The sequence below is a fragment of the Hydra vulgaris genome, chromosome 13 (genome assembly GCF_038396675.1).
Source record: "Hydra vulgaris chromosome 13, alternate assembly HydraT2T_AEP".
NCBI classification, from domain to species: Eukaryota; Metazoa; Cnidaria; class Hydrozoa; order Anthoathecata; family Hydridae; genus Hydra; species Hydra vulgaris.
The window spans coordinates 56,560,511-56,573,017 of record NC_088932.1 but is presented as its reverse complement, the minus strand read 5'-3'; the positions used below and the strand labels follow the sequence as shown (position 1 = coordinate 56,573,017).

Sequence of the window (12,507 nt, the reverse complement as noted above, 5' to 3'; positions counted from 1 at the left end):
GAAGTATGGTGCTCAACTTATTTCTTCGCTAAGTATACCTGTTTGTCAAGGTTTATGTTTTGATGTTATAGATTTGAGAAAGGGTTTTTCAACAACTAGAAAATATTAATAACTAAAAATAAGTGAGTCTATTTGGCTATAGTAAACTCTGTGCAATGGGGAGGTAAATATTAAAAATAAAAGTTTTTTAATTTTTTTTTGGTTGTTCTAACTTTTGGGTTTCTATCTTCAGTTAAAATATAGAGATATACAGACAAATAACTATAAAGGTTCTAGATTAAATTTTTTTTAGTTTTGTTATTGTATCTGAAGTTAGAAATAGATAAAATCATAAAATATAAAGTTGTTAAATTTGTTACCGTAGTTGAAGTTGAAAATTATTGATTAAATTTTAAAATGTAAGATTGATTTTAAATTGTACATAAAGATTCAAAGTAAAATAGCATCCGTTGCCTGCATTCAATGCCGGTATTTACCTAGCAGCATTCGATGCTGTTAGGTAAGCAACATTAGTAAGGATAGACTTTTGAACTTCTGGGTCTGTGTGATAAAACCGTTAGATCCATTAGTACCTTAATATGTAAAAATAAAAATTCTAAAATATGAACTTGTTAAATTTGTTATTGTAGTTAAAGTTGAAAATTATAGGTAAAACTATATAATACTTTTCTTAACTTTAGGTAATTATCATGAAGCCAGCTTGGACACATTTTTAAGCACTTTCTTTGAGTACTGTTCGAAATGATTTTCTAAGTTTAAAGTTGCAACTCAAAAGTTAGTTTAAAATATAAAAATTTTCCATTAAAATATTAAAACTGTTTTTATTTTTTTAAATAATCGCAAAATTACAAAACCGGAATACTATTATGTATTCTGGCTTTTAATTTCTTTCCATCATTTCAGATAATTCATCATTCATAATTTATTAAGTTCTTGGTTTTAACTTTTATATTAACAGTAAACCTTTTCTTTTTTCAACAATATATTCAAGTTGAAAACTTTTATTTGATTTTTTTTGGATATGTCCAACGACATAACAGATATCCCCTGCACACCCCCTGGTTATAAATTGTGTAGTCTTTTAAATCATTAACTAAGAGTTGAAATATAAGACAAAAAATCACGAAGAAAAAGACACAGATTTGTTACCAACAAGTTTGCAAATTTATTTCAAATGTTTTAATTTAATAAACAAATTTTTACTTTTTAATTTGTTCGTTTATGTTTCTGTGATTTAACTTGTTTTATTCTCAAGCAATTACACTGTTTTTCTGTTTTATGTTTAGGTATGCCATCATAGGAAGTTTTAAATTTGCTACAAACTCCTAATTCTGAAAGAATTTTTTCGTTGATGTTATTGAAAAAAAAGATAAAAGTTATAAATGTCTTTAAGATATGAACATGTTGGATGCATGTCCTTTATCAAAGTGTATATTACAAAAAAATGGTGTTAGCTACCTAAATTAAATTAAAATAATCCCCTGTTTCAGAGTTTATTTTTACTGCTCCTAAAAGAATTAGTGTAAATGATGACATCAGTACACATAAGTAATAAACACCAACTTGAGTAAAAGAGATAAGCTGCTTCCAATAATATTAGGGAAAAAGGGTTCATTTTTAAGATCTCGCATACATGAGAAAATACTTTTAAAACTATAGTTAGTGTGACAGGTCTTAAATTTTATTTAATACCTGCTAAGTATTCGAAAATGATTACGATTAAAGTTTTCAATTTCACCCTCAATCATCATCCCTCCCTCTCCCCTTTCATATAAAGAAATTCGAAATAAATACAAGTTATAACTTTTATACGCTAAATTTAGTGCCTAAAAGTGGGGTAGTGTGTAATTGATAACATCATCAAATAATCTTTTATAAAAAATTATTTGATGAAGTTGAAAATATTAATAAAAATAAAATCATTGTGAAACAAAACATTGCAAATATATTTGGGGTTTGAAGGCACATGTTTTGGGGTTCCTAAGCGTGAATCACTGCAATTTTGACATAAGTCGAGTACATATCCTAATGTATGCATATATGGATGTATATTACGAATACATGTACATATAATTTTTAGTATGTATGTAAGTATATATATTTTTATATGGATATATGCTGCATATATGGTTTTATCATATATAAAGAAGTTTAAAGTTTGCTACAGGCCTGTAAATTAGTTCTCAAACATCAAAAAAGTTTGCTACAGACCTGCACCATAAGGTGCAACAGATATTAAAAATGAATCGCTGTTTCCTTAAAGTTTTGCGATCAACTTGTTTATTTTTAAATCAGTGTTTATAAATTTAACCAACCAACATTTTTATTAAAATAATTTTATAAAGTTCTTTTGCAAACTACAGGCTTGTTAGAGGCATTTTTATGCAAGCTACAGGCTTCTATGCGAGCTACAGGCTTGTTAGAGGCTTTAACGTTATCACCACATTATTGTTGCTAAACACTGCTGAAATAAATTTTTTCTTATTTACATCCACTTACTGCATTGCAATTCTACGGCATTATTTTTTTTTTTTTTTAGTTAACCTCCCTAAGGCAAGAAGGCCACTACAGACGAGGAGGCAACTTAATTGTGGTTATAACCCCCTTTCAGCTCTATAACTTTGAAACATGAACCTTGACAAATAAGGCAGCTGCATGGAAAAAGTAAGTTGCAATCTTATAAAGATTTAAGCTATATCACAAATATTGTATTCTTCAACACGGTGCATTACCAAACAAATATCATTTTGGAAACTAGTTCTTAAAATACACTTGAATTAAAATCATCACTAATCCTTAAATAAAAAAAATTAAAATATGCCTTAAATATAAGTTTTTAACTCAAAGTTAAAGTTAAAAGATCAAAACATCTAGTTATTTTGCTTCAAACCTTTAAGAAACTTATAACAATATGGTGCGTTACCAAACAATACACTTTTTTGAAATAAAACATGTTTTATCAGTTTAAAATATACAAGAATGATTGTTTATACAATTCCATGAAACAACCTTATTACACTTTATCGTAATATTTAAAAAAATTACTTGATAATCTTATAAAAAGCTTTTAAAACCTTTAAAAAAAAATTTAACTTTTCATTAAACCGATATTTTTGAATAAGAACTTTGCTCGATTTTTTTGGTTAAAATTTTTGACTTTGATGATAAAATTAAAGAAAATTTGAAAGTGAATTTTGTGTCAAACAGTTGGAGATGGCGTCTTTGTCAAGATACCAAACATTTCTGTTTAGGATTTTTTGATCACACTTTTGGATGACCTTAAATAACAATGTTCTGTAATGAAACTGTAAAAACACAAAAAAAGCAACATAAATGCTCGACATCATTAAAAAAATAATTTAGTAACATTCCAATTTTTATTAACTTAGATTACATTAAAAAAAATCTTAAAGCTTAAAAAAAAATCTTAAAGTTTAAAAAAAATATTCATATGACTGAAACACAAATTAGCCGAAACAAGGGATACAATACCAAATGGAGATCTACATAGTGATGATAACGATGATGATGACCATGATAATAATAATGATGACAATGATCATCATCAATAGTAGTAAAATAACTTACTCGAGTAGTTTGAAGAATTTCAATCATGTCTCCTTTTTTAAATGGTAGATCCTAAGAAAAGAAAAAAAAAATTTTAAGATAACAAAATTAGTTATTTAAAGATATTTAAACAAAATAAAATCCTAGATAATTGAAAAAAATAAATAAAACTAAAACACTTTGAAAACTATATTAGAAAGCATTACAAATATTAGGTAACAATATCACATTAACTGGTTTCAAAATAACTGCCTTTTCGTGCTACACACAAGGTTGCTTCCAAATATTTAAGCTTATGTGCAAAATACTTTTTACAGATATTCTATCCTACTCAATGTGCAATCATTTTTTAAAAGAATTTAACTACTACAAAACAAAAAAAAAATTTGTTTGAAAGAATATTAAAAAAAAGTAAGTTAACAGACTTAACTTCCAATCTGACAAGGCCTGATATATATATATATATATATAAATAACAAGGCCTGATATATATATATATATATATATATATATATATATATATATATATATATATATATATATATATATACATATATATATATATATATATATATATATGTATATATATATAGAGGTAACTCAATATTATCTCTTTCTACAAAAATCAAAATGTGAAGCAAAAGTGAAATTAATAGTCCTAACAAAAGTTCCTCTTTCAAACCTAACTGCCTAGTTGATCAGTCCTGACTACTGCATACTATCTAAACTAATGGATACTTAAATATATGATGGATTTAAAGTGCTTACAATACAAAAGCAAAGGTAAGTTTTATCATTGAACTCTAAATCAGTTTAATAAACCTTTATACAAGCAAATATTATTTTTTTAAAGAATAAAGTTGAGAAATTGTTAAAGGAGTGGGTGAAATTGAAAGATAAAAAAAAAAAGAACAAATCTTGCTGAATTAAAAAAAAGACATTTATTTGAAGAACAAATGAATAAAGTATTTTTTATTGGAGAACATCCTCATGTTATGTTTGAGGAAATATTAAAAAATAAAATGAGAAAAGTGAAAGACAAGGAAGAAGATATTGCTTTCTTAAAAGACCAGCTTTGGGAAAGGAAAGGAAGTCTTGAAGGAAAAGATAAAAGATATGAGCATTCTGTAGAAAGAAATAAAAGAAGAAAATCAAATTTAGAAAAAGAGCTATCTGCAGAGTTAAATAAAAATGGTTTAGATTATCTAAGTTCTTCTAGTTACACTAGCGACCATTTAGGCAAGGAAACAGATATCGACTTTGATTTAAGCGAGATTCCTAATACTCAAAATTCTGTTCTTCTTCCTAAAAATATACTTCAGTCTACCACACATACAACAGTGGGAGAGGGTATAACACCCCACCAACATACAGCTTTGATTAGTAGTGTTATTGTCATAGCTGGTGGTTATGTGGCAAACTTTAAGTGCTCTAAATCCAAATCTTATAGAGCTGCAGAGAACATAATATCTGCCGGAGCAACAGAAATAAGGGAATATATAAAAAACAGTGTAGTATCATCAGATTCACTAATGACCATACACTTTGATGGAAAAATAGTAAATGAATTGATGAAAGGAAAGCAATTAAAAAGAGATAGAATTGCAGTGTTGATAAGAATTGATGGGAAAACAAAACTACTTGGCATTCCTCCAATAGAGTCTAGTTCAGGGGTTAATCAAAAGCAAGCTATTTTTGAATTAATGGAGTTTTTTGGATTAGGAGATTAAGTTAAATGTCTCTGCTTCACACAACTTCAGCAAATACAGAAAGATGGCAAGATACTTGCATGAGATTAGTTCAACAGATTCAATGCCCATTGTTGCTGATTGCATGTAGACATCATGTAATTGAGCAACACATAACTCATTTCTGGAAGATTTATCGTGGCAGCAAAACTTCTGGTCCAGAAAACAAACTATTTGAATTTCTAAAAAAAAATTGGAACTGTATAGATACTGAAACCAAGGAGCTGAAAAGAATAATAATACCACCTGGAACATGGATATATACTTAAAAATTAGCTGCTATTCAGTTTTGTACTAATGTGATCAATTTTAAGATCTTTAAAAAGGTGCTATTATAATTTTGATTTCGTTTATGTCTATTTATTCTAAATATTAAAAAAAAAACAATTGTAACAAACTAAAAATATATTAAAAATTTATTAGGATGGAAATGTTAGAAAAGAATACCATGAGCTAGCTGAACTTACTTTAATGGTTCTATCGTCAAATAGGTTTAAATTCCATTTACCGATTCCAGTTCACCATTCAAGATTCATGGGAAAAGATTTATACTATTTAAAATTGTCTATTTTAATGAATGAAATCCCAAACCTTACAAACAAAGAAAAAGAAGAAATAACTGGTATGGTTTTATTCATTTCTCTTTTTTATACAGAGTGGTTTCTAAAAGCAGAGTTAAGTTCTTTAGCACAGGTATATGGTCTTTTAATATTTTATTGAGAGGTTAGAAAGCTTGTTATTGATTAAAATGATTCAAAATGTTTATTAATACTATTTTTTAAGATATGAAAGCTTACTGGCAAATGAAAAGGTTTGAGGAATGGAACCTACTTGGCCCCCAAGCTGTTGCGAGCTCTATTCTCAGACATAATTGGTATTTGGATCCCACTTTGGTAGTTTTCGCCTTAGCAGATGAAGAATGTAGGGAACGCGGTGATATGGCCAAGAAACTGTTTAATTTTCAAAGATGTCCAAATGAAAATTTCCCTTTGGACTAAATTAAAAGGCCTTAACTTCAGTAAAGATGAGCCTCCTAGTTTAGCTCCATTAATAATAGACAAGTCGTGGCTAGTTTTTGATATGCTTAGAAATGGAAAAGCAGAAACTCAATGGATGAAAACACCACCAGAATTTTGGAAATTCAATGATTTTTATCTAGAATTTAGAGCAACAGTAATTGGATGCTGTTAATGACTGCTCTGAGAGGGTGGTAAAATTAGTTCACGACCTAATAAACAGAGCATATTCTGAGGAGAAAAGGCAGGACACCCTTCTTTTTACAAATAATTACAAGAAAAACAGAAAAAGCAGAAAAAAATCGATTATGAAAATGCTGCTAGCAGAAAAAAAATCTAGTTTTTTATTTTATATTTTTTTGTTAAACAAATTTTTAATATGTTTTTAATTTGAAAAATTGCTTTGTTTTTAATAGATAGCTGTAATAAAGATGATCATAAATTCACTAGGATTACTGTATTTCAATTTAAAACAAATTTTACTTTGGATTTGAAGTTTTTTGTAGTTTTATAAATTTTTAGTTTCAGAAAAAACCTTTTGGTTTTGAATATTTCATTACAAAAAATACTCAATCATTCACTTATTATTCATTCCCAGGCCCTCTCTTTTTATTATTTCCTAGAATAAGCCCTGTAGCTGAATACAAGTGAATTTAAAATAGTACTGCATCAAAAACTTAATTGAAAATAAATGTACTAATATGAATTTCAAAAAAATATTGTTTAATATTTATGGGTTTTATAAAATCCAAAAAACCCTTGATTTAGGATTTTTAAAATCAGTTTTTACAAACAGAAATATAAAAAAAAAAATTAAAAATTTTAATGTTAAGACTTCCTTTAAACTGTTTTAAAAATGGTACAAAAACGCTAAAGAAATTGCCCTTTTTACCCCCTGGAGGGACCCTTGGGATTTTCAAAAATAAAAAAAATTTAAAGTACTAAATCATGGTCTGGGCAGATGATAAGCTAGGGCTCTTTTTTTTTCAGACATGACTTTTTTTTGAAACACCCCTATTTATATATATATATATTTGTATCAAAAGTATTTTTATTTTATTTCATTAGTTTACTTATAGGTGGTTTATTATTTTTATTAACTTTACTTCTAAACAATATTTTTCCCGCTTCGTACATCGTTTTTATATCACGACTAATATTATTGCTTTATGACCCAAAATAATTTTTTAACCACTCATTTGGCTTAAATTTATCTGGTCTTATTTTAGTATTTAGTTAATCTTATTACAATATTTTTTAATATATGATTTATCCGCTGATTTTCATATTTTTACTAGTATCAAGGAACTTTTATGCTATATTATCTTACATTCATTACTCAGCTTTGTTTTAATTTTCACAGGCACAATTTTCGTCTTTTATCATTATTCGGAGAATTTCTTATATCCTTCACTACATGTTTTAAATCTTTACATTTTTGCAATCGATATAAATTGTTATATCGATTTGTTTTTTTTCAACTTTCAAATATTACTTGATTTTTAGTTATGATTTTAAGATGCGCGGGTTGTTTCATTTTCTTACACTTTAGATTGGTTAACAAAATTCGAATGAAGTATCTATGACAGCGTTAGAGTTTTTTGAAGACTCTACTATGTTTTATTTTATTTTAAAGAGTATTTAATAGGGTATATTTCCATTTAATTGTTTTTGGTTTATTTGTGCTGGAAGTACCTTTGTGGTTTAAATCGTTGACATATTGCATGGTATTTGGGGAAATTTTTTGTTTGCACACTTTAGTTGTTTTAGTTTTGTTTCTGGTGTTTTTATTTGAATTTTAATTTATAGTGCTTAGTTTTTTTCTACCAGTGGTATGGTAAGTGGTTTATTTAACTATTTATATTGTGCAGTAGATCAACACTTTTTATATCATATCATCAAAAAAATATTAGTGTTTTGGGTATGGTTGGGTTTTGGCTATTTGTAGTGAATCCTTTTTTACTGCAGTATGGAATAGGCGTAAGTCGCAGGGTAAAGCATAAGTGGCGATGACGTTTGTCTGACGGGATAAACTAGTTATAAGTGCTGATCCTCATCGAAACGCCAGTAATAATAGACGCGACTCTGAGGAGATGTTTATTACTTAATCACTACACAAATTATGTTTACACATTGGCATTAATGTTTTTTTTTTTATCATTGTTGTATGCATACTTTTTATTTTTAATGTATTTTTTGTTTTATTTATTTATTGTTTGGTGATACATTTTTTGTTTATCTTAGTTCATATTAGTATTTATATAACAATTTATTTTTTATTATTATTGTTTGTACTGTTTTAGGTGCATTGTCTGTCTTACTTTAAATATTCCTCTATTAATCTTTATTTTTGTCTTGACAACTGTCAAAATATGCTTTGTTTGAAAAATAATTCTCCTTTATTCTAATGTACTTCATTTCTTCCCTCAGGCGTTCACTGCTCGTGTGTGACCATTCGGCGAATTTTATATATGTCAGAATTATATATATATGCCAAAGTTTATAAATATATATATATATATATATATATATATATATATATATATATATACATATATATATATATATATATATATATATATATATATATATATATATATATATATATATATATATATATTTGTATCAAAAGTATTTTTATTTAAAGCATTAAATAAAAATGCGATTAAAATTAAATATAAAAATACAAATTAAAAGTGAAAATAATTCTTAATAAATTAAAAATTTAAATTTAAAATTCCCCCATATTTTTTTTAAAGGTCTTTTTTTCTTTTTTTTTATAAAAAATTTTCATGATATAGAAGAGGACTATTTTTAGAAATTGACAATTATGCCACCCCCTCTCCCAACTTTAAAATCTGTATCGTTGGCCCTTTTAAATGACATTGTTAATAACAGTAAGTTTTAAATTACAGTTTGATTTTGTCTTTGTAATTATTTTTTTGTATATATATATATACAGGGCTCGAAACAGCTGTTGGACATTAAACATTGTCAGGCACTCATCATACTTTTTCGAAGCTTTTCAAAATTCAATTTTTAAATCACACTAAAGCTTTAAATTTTTTTGAATTAAACAACCTGGAGTTTATCATTAATATTAAAACATTACAATTAATTATTATTAACCCTTTAGCGCCCCGTGTAGCAGATATGCTACATAACTTCAGAAACCTTTTATGGCCGTCCTGTCAACACAGTGATCTCAAAAACAACTTTTGTAGCATATTTACAACATACTTTTGTTGATCCAATATAGCCAGGTTAATATAATTGGATAATCAAGGCATAAAAACACATCAAAATTGTCTTTTTAAAAATCCAATGATCGGATGAAAGTATTGTTATGCTTTACATGTTTTTTATTTGATTAGAAGAGACTTTGTAAAATGAAATGAATACCAAAGTTTCATTTTTTAAATTGCTTTATATTCTTTAAACAGAATCCTTTAATTTAAGAAAACTTTTTTTATTATTTCACTCCTCATATTCCCATTGTAGCAGATATGCTACAATGACATAATTGGCTTTGCAAGTGAAATTTTAAAATTTTATTTTTTTATTCATAATCAAGGCCCTAAAACAATTGGTTTTTGAAGTTTTTGGAATTTTTTGAAAATTTTAAGCCTTAGTGGGCGCTAAAGGGTTAATTTAAATTTATATTTCAGTGTTTTTTGAACTTTTTGTCTGAAGGGTTTTATAACTTTTAATAAAATTTTTTAGCTTTCAAAACCCCTTTTAAATTTATTTTATAAAAACTTTAACATAACCATTATTTTAATGCTTATAGTCACCTTCAACATTGGCTTATAGAAATACTTTTTATTACACTATTAAATATGAGTTATGTTATGTAGTGTTTGTTTTTACGCTAAGGTTTTTACTATTGAAAAGTTTGAAAAAATACAAATTTATATAAATGACAATTAGGCAAAAAAAATTTTGATAATTTAAATATTATGGGTTTATTGTAAACAACCATTAAGTAATTTGTTACTTTATTTAACAAAGTATTAAGTAAACATAACAGTTTATGTAATTAATATATTTATAATTTATAATAATTTACAATCTATTTTTAAAATTTTTTAAAAACGCATACATAAAATATTTTCTTTTTTTAATTATACGTTATTAAATTTAGCTTATTTTATCTTTGTTTTAATTTTCTTTTTTTAGATAATTTGTCTTTTAAATTTTCTTTTAATTTCAGTGCATTTTTCAAAAGCTTAAACATACTTAACTGTCGTGATCGAGTTCGAGAGAAATGGCATGCAATTGCACTTCTTTCCTAATTTTGTCGTACATGTCCACCAAACCTTAGTATTTATCAGAAAAATTGTCCTGACCAAAACGTTGGTTATTTTAAGCCCTGTATATATATATACATTTCCATATAGTATGTTGCATACGTAAGGGGAGGGGGAGAGGGAAGGGTGATTACCCAAAAATAAAACTTACAAAACTTAAACTTTACAAAACCTTACGAAACTCCTTTTTTCTTAAATAAAAATTATCATCCAGAAAATATTTATATGCATATTTCATTCAGCAAATCTTCTGAAAATTCTTGGGAGGTTAATATTTCTTGGTCACGAATATGTTTCAAATTGTTAAGATGCGCTTATCAAATGTTACATTTATAAAGCACCGGGTCCATTCCTTGGAATATTTTCCTGGCTTTAATGTATTACAAACAGAGCACCCAATCTTAACATTAATGCATGAAAAAATAACTGTTTTTAGCCTTAAAATCAAATTATTTAATTATCCAACATTTAGAAAAATAATTGCGCCTCTATATTTTACAATTTTTATCAGATGAAGCAGAGCCTGCTGTAATTGTTGAGGCATCAATGATAGAGAATTTGTTATTATACTAAGTGATTCTTGAGGCGACAAGGAAAACTTATTGCTAACATGTTAGCAAAATTAGTAAAACTTGTAATGACGCATGATCTGTATCTCTGCCAGGGGCTGTGTCAACATCTAGTTTAGGGAATGCAGCTCCAGACAAAAAAGAAACTTGAAAACCTATGCTGCTTATGTTTTGAAGCCATTTACATTAGCGGAAACATTGTTGTATTTTTAATTTAATAATCAATCAAATATATTCTGAAAAAAATCTTTTAGGGATACTTAAATAAAGCAAAAAAATTAATAACAAAAATAAAAATAAACAATACAATAAGCAAGAATCTAATAAAAATTGTATTTATTATTTACAAAAACAACATCAGCAAAATACAACTAAGAAGAAAAACTTATTGGCAATAATAGACAAACATTTATTACACACAAAAAATATTAATTACACTAAACCAGTGTCAATTAACATCTTTAAAAGGGTAATTATATGAATAAAATATTTAATATTATTGCTATAGAATATTCTTTTATAATTGAACTTTAAAATTGTTTTATTTTATTAAAAGTTCTTGAGGGTCATCAATAAATTACACAATTCTAAATTTATTTCAAAGCAAAACAAAAAAGATCACATATTTTCCCTTGCTGAGTCTTATATTACACCAAAAATGAAAAAAGATCTTTAATTTCAATAAAAATCAACTTGCAAAAAATAAAAAGATCTTCTACTTTTATTTTAAGAAATAAAGTTAGCAATATGTTGTTTATGGACAATTGTATTGAAAAAAAAATTCAAACAGGATGATGAAATAGTTACAAAAAAACAAAAAGAGAAATGGAACAGTTTCATTATTTGTTGGTGGACAAACGGCATTCACTCCTGCTTTACCGCTGTATATGTATATATTTATATATATTCATATATATATATATATATATATATATATATATATATATATATATATATATATATATATATATATATATATATATATGTATATATTTATATACATATATATATATATATATATGTATATATCTATATATATATGTATATATCTATATATATCTATATATATATATATATATATATATATATATATATATATATATATATATATATATATATATATGTATATATGTATATATGTATATATGTATATATGTATATATGTATATATATATATATATATATATATATATATATATATATATATATATATATATATATATATATATAAGTTCAATAAATTGCTGCATTTGCACTCCGTTGCAAGTCAGGCTATTTGCCAGTTGATGTAGCAGTA

The 12,507-nt window shown here is 26.0% G+C and overlaps 1 protein-coding gene across 1 annotated transcript in view; it reads right to left on the bottom strand.

Moving 5' to 3' along the window:
* The window catches only part of LOC136089199 (tyrosine-protein kinase CSK-like), a 110,594-nt gene that overhangs the window by 80,197 nt on the left and 17,890 nt on the right, over window positions 1-12,507 (bottom strand). Inside the window, exon 2 of the mRNA XM_065814923.1 lies at window positions 3,589-3,639. Coding sequence (XP_065670995.1) covers window positions 3,589-3,639 — 51 coding nt within the window. The remainder of the gene's footprint in view (window positions 1-3,588; window positions 3,640-12,507) is intronic.